The following is a 17,625-nucleotide window of genomic DNA, read 5'->3' as shown; positions in this document are numbered from 1 at the left end:
TGAAGCTAGTTTAATTTCACAGCAGCAGTATTTCGCAAGAGCCCGAGAGTCAAAAGAACGCCGTAAAAGGCTAGTTGCGAGACTGCTGAAATTATTAATTAAAAAAATATTAAAGCAAATGTGACACAAAGAAGGGCTTGCTAAAATTTGCTTAAATATTATTGTTCTATGTAAAGGACGTCAGCCAAGGTTGGCCCCCCACATTTTTACCACACCAAATCTGGCCCCCTTTGCAAAAAGTTTGGACACCCCTGGATTAGAGGATTTGTTGTATGTATTTTACGAGCGATAATTTATACATGTGTCCAGTCCTATATCCAATGCGTGATATGCTTTTTATTATAAAAGAGTGCTCACTCTGGCCATTTCGAGCTTGACTGTTCCCCTCCTTTGCTTAGCATGGGGTGGTGGGGTGGTCTCATCAGTGCCAGTCATCGTCCTCTTTCTTGATATCTCGGGACATTTAGGTGCCTGCGCGTGTATGGTGGGCATCGCATCTGCTTTCAGCAGCAATTTCTTAGCAAAACCTGATTTCATTTGTCCATAGTTTGAATAGCTTTCAGGTGTAAAATGCGCACCACACAAAACCGTGTCGGAGGCTGGGTCTGCAAAATTAGCCCTCTTAGCACAGATGAACTTTACTCATCACTCTTTTTCTCGCGTTCGGGAACTCATGGGTACTACATTGCGACAAATGGCTATTTCTACACCACATAGCGTGACAGGTTTGAACCATTTTAGCGATTTTTTTGATAAAACACGAACGCAACTCTCTCGTCGATAAACAACAATGGCACCCGCCTCGACCTTTTGTTTCCTGGCTGTGACGTCAAAGCCCCAAAGCTGTTTCCGGAATACTTTCGGAAATGTTCATAATTTTCGATCTATTTTCGATAATTGCTCATGAATGCGATTTATTTTTTTGTCAACTTTATTAATATTTGTTATCTTGCCACATAACGGTTCTATTGATATCTCACAGCCCCTTAGTATTATCATTCACTTTATGGATTTAGCGTAGGTTTTTGGGCTGTGGAACGAATTCATCTAATTATAATTAGGGCTGTCAAAGGATTAAAATTTTTAATCGAGTTAATTACAGCCTAAAGATTAATTAATCGTAATTAATCGCAATTAATCGCAATTCAAACCATCTATAAAATATGCCATATTTTTCTGTAAATTATATATATATTCTGTAAAATAATTTGTTGGAATGGAAAGATAAGACACAAGATGGATATATACATTCAACATACACTACATAAGGACTGTAGTGGGCATTTCACTCTACTGTCATTTAAATCTGTCTATGCTGTCCTCACTCCGAAGCGTCTACTTTTTCCAAAGCTAGACAGCTAGTGAACGATGCCTTAATAATCAGACTTCTTCCTTTTTCATCTGATTTATTAATAAAATGGCCTCAAACCATTGTCCTCTTTAGACCGTAGTGAAACTACAAAAAAAAAGTACACAAGCATTGCATTAGCAACAACGTTAGCTTAGCACGCTATACAGGTTCACTAAACATAAACAAAAAGCATTTCATACAAAAAATCTAACATTTTGCTTACTAACATAATATGTACATTCTTTACAACAACCATACTTACGAACAAATCTTGTCCAAGGATCATATAAGCACAACATTACAACGTAGGCGTCAGCCCGAGACGTCTTGCAGCCATATTGAACTGGCAAGAAAGCAATAAACCATGTCGCAAAGCGACCACAAGAGTTCGCTGTTAGACAGCACAAAAAACCTTGCCGTAAAACTTACCAAAAGGCAGAATACAGAGCGGGACATGTGCGTTAATTGCGTCAAATATTTTAACGTGATTAATTAAAGAAATTAATTACCGCGCGTTAACGTGATAATTTTGACAGCCCTAATTATAATGTATTCTTATGGAAAAATTCCCGCTCGACATACGACCATTTCGACTTGCAAACCAGGTCCTGAAACGAATTAAATTTGTATGTAGAGGTACCACTGTAGTAGAATAATTTGGTCATTGTTGAGTCACAGATTAATCGATTAATCGCAGGCCTACAAATATAGATGGATGGATAGTTCAATCAACATGAAGAAATAGAATAACAGGAAGTAGCTGATGTTAGGCAGGAAGTGTGATCAACGCCAGCATTCCCATCACTCGCCCAGTCATTTGGAAGATGAATGTGCTTGAGCCACGGCACTCCAACAGCGCTGAAAAATGACACAATTACCTTCCTGTGATGAAAAGTGAGTGTGTGCGCCTGTGTAGGTGTTTGTGTGCAAGCTTGTAAAAGCACACAATATCATGACAGCAAGACTTTTTGGTGCCTTTAGGACTCTCTCTGTCTCACTATGAAGACACACATGATGATCCCACCCACGCACTACACAGATGGTGTCAAGTTGCCCCAGGAGGCCATTTTGGCGGTGCTGGCCCAAGCTTTTGTCTATCTGCAGCCATATTGTTTGCGAGAGTCCATCAGCCACTAAGGCGCCATCATGGAAGTGAACAAATACACACAAGTACACACAGTCACCGAGACAAAAACACAGACATACAGAGACATGCGTAGGAGCAAGATAGAAGATGTCGCCTCAGGATGGCGACACACAGACACGCGCGCATGGTGTTGCATACAAATGGACGGGAAGCTGTATTGCTGGTCACCTAGCAACAGACTGGGAGACGCACTTGAAGGGGCGGGACTTATGGTAAAGTTCTAAAAACCCTAAGGTCTAATCAGTCAGTCAGTCTGTGGGTGTATGACCAGCCAATCACTGTTGAACGACAAATACGCACACGCAATTATTGCGGCTGAGTCACGTTCCCGTCCTCAAACTGTTTGACACACGCTTATCCGCAACTGAAACTGCTGAGTCATGATTTCATGTTCAAACACACACATATGTATTAGTTTATGATGAATATGTGTGTTTCAATCATTTTTCCCATGAGGCCTTGAGTGCAAATGGCTTTCAAGTGAAACAACGCAAAGACACACACACACAGGTGCATCATTCAATGTTTCATTTCCATTGCACTCACAGGTGTGCCACTCTTCTTGTCTCCATTTCCATCGCTATGGTGACCCTGGTGGCCTCCATTCACTCTGTATGCAAATGAGGCGTCTGGACCTCAGCCCCCGTCACGATGAGTAGGACCCTTGCCACGTGGGCGACGCAGAAGTTTGCATGTTGAGAGAAGACCTTGTTCGAATCATGTTCTCTCCGTGTTCAAGTGGGCTTTTTGCCCCCACATTCTACGGTCATATTAGCGTAATTGAAGACAAATCGTCCATAGATGATTGGGGTTGATTTTTATGTGTTATTTAAGGAGATCATGTGCCGAATTATCCTATGCGTTCACACTCTCATCTCACTGCAGTATTGAGCTGGTCCGCATGAATGTGTGTGAATGCTTTACGGCATTAAAGGCAGATGTAATATAGAAAAAATGTTGGGTGTTGAGGGGAGCCTTCTGTGGAAGCACTTCACTCGCCTCTAAAAGCAGGGAAAAACATAACAGCGACACTCCAACAAATTGCATCAACATAATACAACAATGTACCACTGAACAATTCCAATGGCCACCTTTCTATGCACTAATAATAACAACCCTTTTATAATCGGGTTTTTACCGGTAACTCGTGTTTGCAAAGACAGGCAAATGTGTTCAAAATCCTGAATATGCTCATATTCCGGTTTTGAAACCGGACGGGTCAATCCTCTTACGGCTACGTAAATCAACCATAACCGCGTTGAAAGGCGCGTCTGCGTCTTTTGTGTACAAGAAGTAATTGGTGCTATCTAACAGGCGGCAAAAAAACAACAACAACACAAAGTGCTTATGGATCCAGAAGTAAAGTTATCACTTCATTAGTGCAGGGAAATACTTGAACATTTTGCCTTTTGTTGGTAATAGAAAGTACCGGGATAGAAAGATTTAGTGAGAAAATAAAAGTTTTAACAGGTTTGGTTGAATATGGAAATGATGCAATTTACATCATCCCGTTCTCTGCGAATTTTCATCCATCCATCCATCCATCCATCCATCCATCCATCCATCCATCCATCCATCCATCCATCCATCCATCCATCCATCCATCCATCCATCCATCCATCCATCCATCCATCCATCCATCCATCCATCCATCCATCCATCCATCCATCCATCCATCACCTACCGCTTAGTCCGGGGTTGGGTCGCGGGGACAACAGCTTTAGCAGGGAAGTCCAGACTTCCCTTTCCCCAGCCACTTCAACCAGCGGGATCCCAAGGCGTTCCCAGGCCAGGCGAGAGACATAGTCTCTCCAGCGTGTCCTGGTTCGTCCCCGGGGCGTCCCGCCGGTGGGACATGCCCAGAACACCTCTCCAGGGAGGCGTCCAGGAGGCATCCGAACCAGATGCCCGAGCCACCTCAACTGGCTCCTCTACGCGGAGGAGTAGCGGCTCGACACCGAATCCCTCCCAAATGACCAAGCTTCTCACTCTATCTCTAAGGGAAAGCCCGGGCAACTTGCAGCGGAAACTCATTTCAGCCACTTGTACCCGCAATCTTGTTCTTTTGGTCAAGACCCACTTGGCGAAAACTATTGCGTAAGCAGCCTCATTTAGAATTCCCCTCAAGAATGATGGGAAACAAAAAAACGCTCATTGTCAACTTATCATAAATTTTCTTGGAAGTTAATTTTATGGCTGACACTGCGTTTCGGGGTCATCAACATGTTGTGCCCCCCCCCCCCCCCCCCCCCCCCCGCCCCAAAAGTCAAACTCCGCCTATGCTCCCAACCAGCGTTTTTAGCACGTCATCGTCATGAAAAAAATTGTTCGTCGACGAAATGCAGTATATTCATTATTGACGAAAACAACTCTGTACACTGCAACGCCACAGTAAGTCTACTACAGTACTACTGTCGGTAACACAGCTGTTGCTTTTTTTGTGTAACAAATCTTCTCTTTGTGTTGTCTGTGCAGGCGGTCGAAACCAATCTGGCCTCCAAGGACAGTCACTGGGTGTTTGTTAACGAGGTAGGCTTATCAATACCTTTTATGACTTCATCGATGTACACAACAAACACAAAGTCGACCACAGGTAGTGCGTGATGTTGTCATCGCCACTGTCGCGCTGTGATTTTAGCTGCTTTCCACTCTGCTTTGATGATCCAAGTGCTAAGGTTTGCAGCCAATTAACAGTGTTAATGAGTGTGTCAGTATATACAGTATGTGTGTGTGGGGGCGTGTGGGCATTTTGCCACATACTGCGGGCTGAATCCCACTTTTCCGACAACAGCTTCAAAGTGACGCATTAACTAATTACACTCAGCGTTCGTTAATGAACATGAAGAGTGAACGCTCCCCTGAGACGGTTCACTATGCTGTTCTTCAGGATTCCATTTTGTAAATTAGCAAAAAAAAAAAATATTTAAAAGGGCAGGTGGTGGTCATGTCTCACTGCAACGAGTGCGATCATTCAATGCCAGTTTCTCTCAGTTCAAATGCATAGGGCATCTATTGCCATCGGTAACAGCCAGTTAATAAGATGTGAGTAAACTCTCACCTCAGAAACTTGCACTTTGAATGAATTCTTTGGTTAAGCAAGCCACATGGGAGCTACTGTGGAAAATTGTTCACATTGTAGGGTTTGCAAGCATTCATGAGATGATTAGCAGACAAAAGGCAAAGAAGGTTACTTGGCGGCTTCCTAACCAGCTCATCCGTCTTCCTCCGCTTGCCTTTCATCCGCCAACGCTCGCCAGGGAGCCCAATCGCTAGTAACCGGAGTGGGAGGAAAGGGGAGCCTACCCGTGGGCCACTCAAACAGGGGGCAAAAGTTCCTTCTGGAAGAGGATTAAGTGGTGAACTTGTGGCAAAAATATCTTGTTTTTCCAGATTAGACAGAAACGCTGTTGGTTCCTATGATGGCACAAGAAATTGCGTTCACCAGATGGGGAATATATTGCTTCTCTGAATTTGCTGCTGTCGTTAAAGCTCTCTGCTTCATGTTCCTCCTGTTTTTTTCCACCTTATAAGTCCCTGAGATCTTACTTACAAGCATCATTTACTACCACTATATAAAGTGAAACTTTGGTTTTTATGTGCCCCTAGTTTTCGTATTATTTGGTTTTCAGTGATTTTTTTTTCATTAAATTTTGTCCCGGTTTTAGTATACCCTCTCAGTCTTCATACACAAGTACTCCAATCATTCATTCAGAGCTCTTCATAAATGCTTTAAAAAGGGTTCACCAGACGGCAAAGTGTATTCCACCATGCAACTCAATGCAATAATAACACTCCCGCTCTGCTCTGCAACACTTGGGCAACATCTGCACAACTCAATCTGTCAAAAGTCTGACCTTCTATTTATACATGTAAATACATGAAGCATAGTTTAATTACACTTTCTTGGTGGGTTTTTTATTAATTTCAGTGTGACTGCTAAATAAGCCTTTATAAGGACAAATGTAGTGTGCTGAAACAAATTGTGGTATTATATTAATGTGCTACACTGCTGGCCAAAAGTATTGGCACCCCTGCAATTCTGTAAGATAATGCTCAATTTCTCCCAGAAAACACTTACAAATGCTTTGGTAGTAATATCTTCATTTATTTTGCTTAATCATTTATCATTTTACACAAAACTCCAAAAATGGGCCGGACAAAACTATTGGCACCCTCAGCCTAATACTTAATAGCCCAACCTTTAGACGAAATAACTGCGAACAACCGCTTCCATATCCATCAATGAGTTTCTTACAATGCTCTGCTGGAATTTTAGACCATTCTTCTTCGGCCAACTGCTCCAGGTCTCTGAGATTTGAAGGGTGCCTTCACCAAACTGCAATTTTCAGATCTCTCCACAGGTTTTTTATGGGATTCAGGTCTGGAATCATTGCTGGCCACTTTATAAGTCTCTAGTGCTTTATCTCAAACCATTTTCTAGTGCTTTTTGAAGTGTGTTTTGGGTCATTGTCCTGCTGGAAGACCGATGACCTCTGAGGGAGACCCAGCTTTCTCACACTGGGCCCTACATTATGCTGCAAAATTTGTTGGTAATCTTCACACTTCATAATGCCATGCACACGGTCAAGCAGTCCAGTGCCAGAGGCAGCAAAGCAACCCCAAAACATCAGGGAACCTCCGTCATGTTTGACTGTGGGGACCGTGTTCTTTTCTTTGAAAGCCTCGTTTTTTCCCCCCTGTAACCTCTGTGTTGATGCCTTTTCCCAAAAAGCTGTACTTTTGTCTCATCTGACCAGAGAACATTTTTCCAAAACGTTTTTGGCTTTCTCAGGTACGTTTTGGCAAAATGCAGCCTGGCTTTTTTATGTCTCTGGGTCAGAAGTGGGGTCTTCCTGGGTATCCTACCTTAGAGTCCCTTATCATTCAGACGCCAACGGATAGTTTGGGTTGACACTGTTGTCAGTGGCGGACTTGGCAATTTTGGGGCCTAAGGTGAACATATCCAGGGGCCCTCTTCATGGGTCAGGGGTTAAAAAGGTGAGAAGGCTGTGGAGGAAATATGTTCTGGTAGACTAGGGCTGTCCTAAACGACAAATTTTCTCCTGATTAGTCAGCCGACTAGTTTTACGATTAATCGATTAATCTAATATTTTTTTTACTAATTTACCAAGGAATTTTTTGTTGACGCTTATTAATTCACAAAACTATTTTGGAACACTTAAATTCTTTATTGAAGTACAAATAATCATGTAAAGAACAATAATTAATCACAAATAAACAATGAGGTTAAATGCTGATAGCATTTACTAGTGCAAAAGAATGGAAAGTAAACAGATTCAGAACATTGACTTTGCCTTTCCAACATTATTCAAAACAATTCTTTAAAAAAATTCTGGCAATATTATTATAGTACACTACTATATATAGTAGTGGTATAATAATTATAATGATTATTCATTGCCAATCATATTTGTCATGAAGAGTGTCATTTGAAAGCTATTCTTAGTGTAGAATCTGTATTATGTAGTATTTACTCAACATATTATAATATTAATTCTGAAATATGTGGGATTAACTCCAGAAATCATTATTTATATGACGAACATGACGTGCTTTTGCTGTTAACCAGCTGTTGAGTGTTATCGTATGACTGATTGTATGACTGTACTACATTGTATCGCTAACCCTCGGACTGCAGGACAGGTTTAACTTGTTTGAATGTTCGTCAAGGTTCTTTATCCACCATCCGCACAATCTTCGTTGAAATCTCTTGTCAATTTTTCTTTTCCATCTACATCTACGGAGGTTACCCATAGTGCCATGGGCTTTACACTTATTGATGACACTGCGCACGGTAGACAAAGGAACATTCAGGTCTTTGGAGATGGACTTGTAGCCTTGAGATTGCCCATGATTCCTCCCAATTTTGCTTCTTAAGTCCTCAGACAGTTCTTTGGTCTTCTTTCTTTTCTCCATGCTCAATGTGGTACACACAAAAACACAGGACAGAGGTTGAGTCAACTTTAATCCGTTTTAAATGGCTGCAAGTGTGATTTAGTTATTGCCACCACCTGTTATGCGCCACAGGTAAGTAACAGGTTCTGTTAATAACACAAATTAGAGAAGCATCATATGATTTTTCAAAGGGTGTCAATATTATATGCCAATATCGGGCCCATTTTTGGAGTTTTGTGTAATATGTTCATTTAGGTTTTTTTTTTTTTTTCCATTTTCTTTTGTTGTTTTTTCATAGCAAGCAAAATAAATAAAGCTATTACTACCACAGCATTTGTCATTGCCATAATTTTTTTCTGGGAGAAATTGAGCATTTTCTGACAGAAATGCAGGGGGCGCTAATACTATTGGCTAGCAGTGTAAAGACATGTGCCGATTACCGGTTTCATGGTATACCGTGGTGTTAAAAAAGTCAATGTTTCAAAACCGCAGAAAAAATTGCGTTATACCGTCCCTAAGGTATTAGGTATTTTTTCATGTCCCAAAGATCCATGGAGAAATCCCTCACTTGCAGCTGTAAGGCTCAACCCTCCCCCACCGGTTGTTGCTCAGTGTCAGTGAGTCAGCTGTGCTACACGATGGCTGGAGGAGGTGAAACTCTTGAACTTTTCTTCCTATAGAAGAAAACGAAATTGCTGGTATGGGAATAGTTCGGCTACAGAAAACTTACATACAGCTGTGACGTAGAGGAGGGCCAACCGACATGTAAAACATGTTTGCGGAAGGTGGCTGCCGAGGAGGCAATACCTCTAATATGATTTCGCATTACTACAAAATTAGGTCAGGTTCGGTTAGGAAACACTGTCATGAACGTTTCCCACTCGGTACGAGAGTTAACTCAAGTGTGTTTAGTGTGTCTAGCGGTTGTGAAACGGGGTGGGTTTTTTCCTCTGCCAACTGTCTGTGTTGAGAAACAGAGTGTGTCTATAATGTAAACATGATACGAGTCATCCAAACGTGCCTTCGATGAATTATTTTTGTACAATAATAATAATGTTGAGCTGTGGCTATGGGTTTAGACTCACCTTAAGGACTGAATTATTTAAATTTTTATTTAGAATATTCCTGGTGTTGCTCCAAGTTTTGCCGAGCAGAGTGGGAGGCTTATTATCTAAACTCATATATACTGTAAATGGAACTTTGTGTGGGTGTGTGTTTGTTCCCTTAGATGGGGAAGCCCTGATTTCGAGGTACCATACTGCCAGTTAGAGATGTCACTGAAAAATTGGCGCCGAAACACTGGTGTTACCAGGATGCCAGGTGTGGGTGGGCATTAGTCTAATCTGGGGGGGGGGGGGTAAATAAAAAGCTACAATGCTCAAGTAGGTCAAAATCCAGCGTAGGGCTACTCCACCTTAAAACATGTTTTGTTTTCTCCTTGAGATAACTGTTGTTGTGATTTGGTCTAAACAAATAAAATTTGATTTTATTTGACTTAGAACACATCCATAACTGAACAGTATGGACATTCAGGTGACAATGTTTTTTTAGGTAACCTATTGTGGTTCCTCAGTTTTATTATTATTATTATTATTATTATTATTATTATTATTATTATTAGTTATTCTTTGTTCCGCACCCCTTTTGAGTCAAATTTGACCCCCTTTAGAATGCTTCAAAATGCACCAAAATCGGCAGGATGGTCAATACAGGCGCAATTTTTGATACCGTGTAAAGACAAATTTCAAATACACTATGTAGCGCCCCCTAGCAGTCATTCTTTGTCCTGGCGACGCTTTGTGCCCTATTTTGACCCCCTCAGAATGCTTCAAAACTCACCAAACTCAACAGCCAGGTGAACACTGGTGAAAACTTTGATAAAGTGTTTTAAAAAAAAAAAAAAAAAATTTAAAAAAATCAAAATATGCGTAAATGTGTGTAGCGCCCCATAGGAACCAAACTAACATTTTATTTTATTTATTTTATTTTATTTTTTAAGGTGTAAGAGGAGGTAACAACGCAAAGGTTAAAATTTAGAACACATCAGTACGATATGAATGGGATACCATACGCGGTGCCCAGTTTTCTTTGGGTGGGCAGAGCGTGTCGGTGGGTGGGCACTAACCCCAGCCCCCCCACACCCGGTAACTCCCAAAAATAGCTAAAATGCATTATCGGTTTTCGGTTAAAATGTTTTGAAGACCAAAAGTTTACCAATGAATAGTGTGAGTAACCTTCGTTCTCTTGCGATGACGTAATCAAAACACGGCGAGAAGCAACACGCTGGCTGACACTGTTAAAATTATCGGGAATGATTGGAATTGAATCGGGAGCAAAAAAAAAAAAAAGCAATCGGATCGGGAAATACCGGGATCGGCAGATACTCAAACTAAAACGATCGGGATCGGATCGGGAGCAAAAAAACATGATCGGAATAACCCTACTTTCAAGACTTGAAACATTTCCTCGGGATACCATAGTGCCAAGGCAAAGGGCATTAATCAGAAAATAATGAAATATTATTGAAAAAAAAATTAATACTATTCATTTATATTATGCAGCCTTTCGGTTTTCGGTCAAGTCTTTCCAATGTTTGGTTTTTGGTTCCGAATTTTGCTGTTGGTACATCCCTACTTATGATTGCCTTGAGTTGTTAATGAAAGCTGCATTGTGGAGTTTGCCTTGCTATTTTTTTTTTTTTTTATTTATTTTTTTTTTTACACAATACGAGAGAGAAGTTAAGAGTGATTAGTTAAGCAAGGATATCAAATTCAAGGATAGAGAATTTGAAAAAAAAGTTCAGAAAACGGCTCAATTTTAGTGTTTGTTTCAAAAGGTGTTCAGTATTCATTCTTCAACTAGTCATTGATATTAATTTCACACTTTTTTTTTTTTAAATACACCTATAATCGGTGAGCATTTTAGGGCACCTGGAAAAGATTAATTGAATTTAGATTACTTATTATTTTAAAAATTGCTCCGTAATTCACCTTTTTCGGTTTTCATTAGACTGGAACGGATTAATCACCAAACTGATTTTCAGGGCAGTGTAGATTTTATAAAGCAACTCTGCCAACTAGTATCCTGGCATGGATCCTGTATTGGAGTGTTTGAATTGGATTCATTTCCAATATGTTGTCATTTACCACACTGTGAATCATTTACAGCCCGTCCCAAAAAAAAAACTGTTTCCGTGATTTTCTAACGTGTTAATGGCCGCATCACATTACACATCAAACCATCAACACGCCGCGGCCGAGTGCACTCAGCCCAAAACTGCCGGACTTTTATTTTGGCAAAGAGGCGGATGATGAGCCAAAAACATTAGTATCCATTTGCAGCAGCCAAATGGATGCTAATGCACTAATTAGTTTGTTTTTCATGCAGCGTGAAATAAGCTCCATTAAGTCACGGCGACATTTTGTTGTCAAAAGTATTGGGATGCAAAAATCAGGACTGACTTCATATTGCAGGAAATCAGCGACACGGAGATTCTGGAGCTTACCCACAGCGCCTTGGGGCGCATGACGGTCGTTCGGCAGATTTTCCCACTGTGGAAGGACAGCGGCGCACGATGTGTGAGACACAATCACCGGATTTCTTCGCTGCTGTGCGACCCGCAGGAAGGATACCTGCACAACCTGGAGGTAACGACTGAAAAGTCCATCTTAAGTTATCCTCTCATACGTGATATCACCCAGACAACAGATGGCCCACTTCTACCCCGCAGGTATCGAACCTGTATCTGTACGACAGTGTGCTGATGCTGGCCAATGCCTTCTACAGGAAGTTGGAGGACAGGAAGTGGCACAGCATGGCCAGTCTCAACTGTATCAGGAAGTCTACCAAGCCCTGGAATGGAGGCTGGTCCATGCTGGAGACCATCCAGAAGGTAGCACATGCTTTTTCTGGTGGCATTTGCTAGCTCAGCTGATGGTAAACTAATTATTTTTTATTCCTCCCAGTTTTTGGGTAAACATTCTCCCGATTCTTGACTTCATCATATTCTATTTTTTTCCAAATATTCATAGTTCCCCCAGAAACTCACATTTTTGACACCTCCAAAAAATCCCTGGCAGATTTTCAGTCTTCCATTGCTTTTCCATGTGATTCACATGACTCTCATTTTATATTTTTCACGTTTTTGACCAAAAAGTCACCATAAATACCCCCAAAAAGTCCTATTGACACATTCAACATCACTCTGACATATTACAAAAAACAATAGTCATTCTTCACATTTTCAATCCAAAAACAACCCAATCTCATCAACATTGCGAATCATGTGATTTGCCATTGACACGATTCCGATTTCAACATACAGGTAGTCCCCGGTTTACGAACAAGTTCTGTTCCTGGCGATGTAGCCCAGATTTCCTTGAAATACCTGTGAACACCCTCTAAAAAAAAAAAAAAAAAAAAAAATCCAAAAACATGTATTACAGTGACCCCACTCCACTTCGCGCTTCAAACTTCGTACCCTCAATCCATTGTGGATATTTTTTCAATTTAAAAAAAAAAAAAAAAATACAAATGAGCTGTCCCGAGCCGATCGCGTAGTCTCACGCTCGCTCCTTCCCTCCCTCCCTCTCCCCGCTCTTTGTTCCTCGGGGTTCATCTGGAGTTGCTTATTAAAGTAAACGATGATTGACAGATGTTTGTGTCTGATCTTGCCAGAGTCGCGAACTTCAGAAGCGCCGCATGCGTCAATCATTGTTTAACTTGTTAAACAGTTGCTGTGGCAACTCATTTTATGTAAATGAGCAGAAAGACCGGATTGAGTAGACTTGCTCAATGAAGCATTTAATAAAGCCAGGGATTTTTCTCCTACTTTATTCTTGTTTAAAAATAATTTGAAGGGACGGTAACATGTTTAAAACTAATCATAATTTATTACATTTGAAGTGCCTGAAAAAAACATTTATTCAAAAAAATATATATATGTATATACAGTGGGGCAAATAAGTATTTAGTCAACCATCAATTTTGCAAGTTCTCCTACTTGAAAAGATTAGACAGGCCTGTAATTGTCAACATGGGTAAACCTCAACAATGAGAGACAGAATATGGAAAAAAATGAAAATCACATTGCTTGATTTTTAAAGAATTTATTTCCAAATTAGAGTTGAAAATAAGTATTTGGTCACCTACAAACAAGCAAGATTTCTGGCTGTCAAAGAGGTCTAACTTCTTCTAACGAGGTCCAACGAGGCTCCACTCGTTACCTGTATTAATGGCACCTGTTTTAACTCATTATTGGTATAAAAGACACCTGTCCACAAGCTCAGTCAGTCAGTCACACTCCAACCTCCACTATGGCCAAGACCAAAGAGCTGTCGAAGGACACCAGAGACAAAATTGTAGACCTGCACCAGGCTGGGAAGACTGAATCTGCAATAGGTAAAAAACTTGGTGTAAAGAAATCAACTGTGGGAGCAATTATTAGAAAATGGAAGACATACAGGACCACTGATAATCTCCCTCGTTCTGGGGCTCCATGCAAGATCTCACCCCGTGGCGTCAAAATGATAACAAGAACGGTGAGCAAAAATCCCAGAACCACACGGGGGGACCTAGTGAAGGACCTACAGAGAGCTGGGACTACAGTAACAAAGGCTACTATCAGTAACACAATGCGCGCCACTGACTCAAATCCTGCACTGCCAGACATGTCCCCCTGCTGAAGAAAGTACACGTCCAGGCCCGTCTGCGGTTTGCTAGAGAGCATTTGGATGATCCAGAAGAGGACTGGGAGAATGTGTCATGGTGAGATGAAACCAAAATAGAACTTTTTAGTAGAAACACAGGTTCTTGTGTTTGGAGGAGAAAGAATACTGAATTGCATCCGAAGAACACCATACCCACTGTGGAGCATGGGGGTGGAAACGTCATGCTTTGGGACTGTTTTTACAAAGGGACCAGGACAACTGATCTGTGTAAAGGAAAGAATGAATGGGGCCATGTATCGAGAGATTTTGAGTGAAAATCTCCTTCCATCAGCAAGGGCATTAAAGATGAGATGTGGCTGGGTCTTTCAGCATGACAATGATCCCAAACACACAGCCAGGACAACAAGGGAGTGGCTTCGTAAGAAGCATTTCAAGGTCCTGGAGTGGCCTAGCCAGTCTCCAGATCTCAACCCCATAGAAAATCTGTGGAGGGAGTTGAAAGTCCGTGTTGCCCAACGACAGCCCCAAAACATCACTGCTCTAGAGGAGATCTGCATGGAGGAATGGGCCAAAATACCAGCAACAGTGTGTGAAAAGCTTGTGAAGAGTTACAGAAAACGTTTGGCCTCTGTTATTGCCAACAAAGGGTACATAACAAGCTTTAAAATGACTATATCAGACGTCCGTGTTCTTTGCTGACTTTATTCAGCTGCTCATGACATCAACACTTGTAGAATGAAACTAAAATAAAATAAAATTAAATCAGTCTCATCTTCAATAACAGCAATTCAAATTTGCGTTTTTAACTAGCTGCTGCTGATATAGCAAGAGCAAATTTATTTGTATAGCACAATTCAACACAAAGCAAATGAAAGTGCTTTACATCATACGAAGGTCATAAGAATCGCAATAAATCAAAAAACGTTAAAGGCAATCGAAACAGGAAATGAAATTATACATTAAAATCGTATTAAATTGATATCAGAAATGGAAATAAAGCAAAAAAAAAAAAAAAGACTGAAAAGCAAATAGCTTGAAGTTTGAAATATGTAGACAGTTATGGATATGCTGTGATACACAAAAGTGTATTTAACCCTGATTTAAAGGAGCTAACAGTTTGAGCACACTTCAGGCCTTCAGGTAATTTGTTCCAGAGGTGAGGAGCATAATAACTAAATGCTGCCTCACCCTTCTTGGTTCTTGTTTTTGGAACATACAGGAGACCGGTTCCAGATGACTGTAGGGGTCTAGATGTTTCATAGGGATCCAACGAATCAAGCATGTATTTTGGTCCATGGCATGGATCAGTTAGCGTCCGCACATCATCAACAACAATCACATAAACTCGCCCCAAGTATTTAACCACAATTGAAAACGCACAATAAACAGCACAAAAGGGTACAGCTGTTGCCTCTAGATGCTTCACAAGCAATAAATCTGCGCGTAGGTTGTCACCGTTGTCATTCGGCTGCTCTGGGTGGGCGTGTCTACATGCACTCGTGTGCGGTAGTACTACCTGCTCAATGACTCCTCCGCCAAAACGAAAGCATGCATCACAAAACAAAAATCTACATTTAAAAAAACAAAAAAAACGACGAGACTCAGGCGTCGTTAAGCCGAAATCGCGTAAGTCGGGTCATAAGCCGGGGGCTACCTATATTACCAAAAAGACATTTCTCAAAAGTTCACTTTTTGACCTCAAAAAACCATCACATCACTCGAAATTAATATTTCAATATCTGTAAAACGATAGCATCACAAACGAATTTTTTTTTACAGGGCAAACAAGTACTAGCGTAAAACAAACAAGCGGCACCACTTCGGGTCCATTTTGTAGGAAATGGGGGCTACATGACGTCATCACTACAAATCAAAAACAGAATATCCAAAAACACCATTGCAACATGAACGAAAATGTTTACAGCACAAACAAAGCAAAAACGATTGAGACCATTTTTAGCCATTTTTGATAAAAATGTGGGGCTGGTTGACCTCAGATTGACCTATAAAAGAATAGAAAATATCTCAAAAACGAGAGCAGCACAAACAAGCACCAACTTAGTTCAAACGTTTGATATAATTTTTTGTATAAATTTGCTAACTAACTTCACGGAGTTATTTTTTGTTTTTTAACCAAAATAATTCAAATATAACCATTAGTTCTCAAATAATAGGTTAACATGCTTGTCGCCAGTCCTTTGTCTTTGCCATTCACATCCTTCCAATTTCAACGTATTCCACAAACAATTTACATTCTTCACATGTTCACATTTTTTAGCAAAAAGTCACCATTAATATAAAAGCAATCACATGCAATTTCAGCAGCAATTGCATCACATAGTTTCAAATAGAATAACAGCATTTACCCTCAAATTGTTACTCCCACCAACCCCATCATAACAGCATGAAAAAAAAGGTTGTTTTATTTGTCAGTTTTATTTGGAGTTAATTCAAGGTCAATGTTGTGCTATGTAATGCTTTTATTGAATTAGTGTACGGATTGCAGCTCCCTCATAAAACTTCCGACTTTTAAGAGCGTGAAGACAATGTCTGACGACTGAGTGGAAGCGTTGGTGACTTTTCATGTAAGCCAAACGTCCGCCAACATTTTTCCCCACTCGCAGACAGCGGCTGACAAAGGAAGGTCTTTTTTTTCAACTTTGTCTCTGACGGCTGTCTACGCTGCTACATGAGCTAATGGAAGCCATGAAATGTCATGTCATCCGCCGCCTGCAAAAACATGACGCTTGCTCTGATGCCCTCGGACGTGCTGTGCATCAGTGGCTATATAATAGCTACTAAAGACTATTGATGGCTGCGTTGTATCGCTGTTTGTTCACTAAAAAATGATACGCTTTAAATCATTTTGTGCCATTGACAGCAGTAGACGACTAACCCATTTAGACTGCGATGGGCTGGTAGTGAATGACTGCTATAATTATAATGAATCAAAAAAGGGATAAAAATATATGACTAAATATAGAAAAAGGAAATTAAGGACAATCATGTAAGCAATGTATAAATATGACTATGGCTTACAAATTAAGGTCTACAGTATTTTTGGAGATATGTAGGAATATAAACTGCCCCTTCATGGAATATCGACCAAGAAAATAAATGAAATATGATTAGTTAATAGATAGGAAAAAAATATATATATACACAGTCAATGGGAAAACCCATTGGCAGTGTATCAAATACTTGTTCTCCCCACTGTGTGTGTATATATATATATATATATATATATATATATATGTATATATATATACAGTGGTACCTCTACATACGAAGTTAATCCGTTCCAGGAGCTTGTTTGTAAGTCGAAATGGTCGTATGTCGAGCAGGATTTTCCCATAGGAATACATTATAATTCCATTAATTCGTTCCACAGCCCAAAAACCTGCACTAAATCCTTAAAAAATACTGCTGGTACTATTAAAATGGCAATTACATATAGCAAAACAAATAAATAATAAATAAAAATCGGATTAATAATATAATAATAATAATAATTCCTGTAATAGTGTAACGAAACGGGTTCT

General features: G+C 40.4%; 1 protein-coding gene across 4 annotated transcripts in view; it reads left to right on the top strand.

The window, feature by feature from the left end:
• The window catches only part of LOC130909991 (glutamate receptor ionotropic, delta-1-like), a 261,884-nt gene that overhangs the window by 187,630 nt on the left and 56,629 nt on the right, over positions 1–17,625 (top strand). For all 4 annotated transcript variants that reach the window (XM_057826984.1, XM_057826983.1, XM_057826982.1 and 1 more), the window contains 3 exons: positions 4,974–5,027; positions 11,888–12,061; positions 12,145–12,306. In XM_057826984.1, the coding sequence (XP_057682967.1) occupies positions 4,974–5,027; positions 11,888–12,061; positions 12,145–12,306 (390 nt within the window). The remainder of the gene's footprint in view (positions 1–4,973; positions 5,028–11,887; positions 12,062–12,144; positions 12,307–17,625) is intronic.

This window comes from Corythoichthys intestinalis, chromosome 21 (assembly GCF_030265065.1).
Source record: "Corythoichthys intestinalis isolate RoL2023-P3 chromosome 21, ASM3026506v1, whole genome shotgun sequence".
Lineage (NCBI taxonomy): Eukaryota > Metazoa > Chordata > Actinopteri > Syngnathiformes > Syngnathidae > Corythoichthys > Corythoichthys intestinalis.
This window is presented reverse-complemented; position numbering and strand designations above follow the sequence as displayed.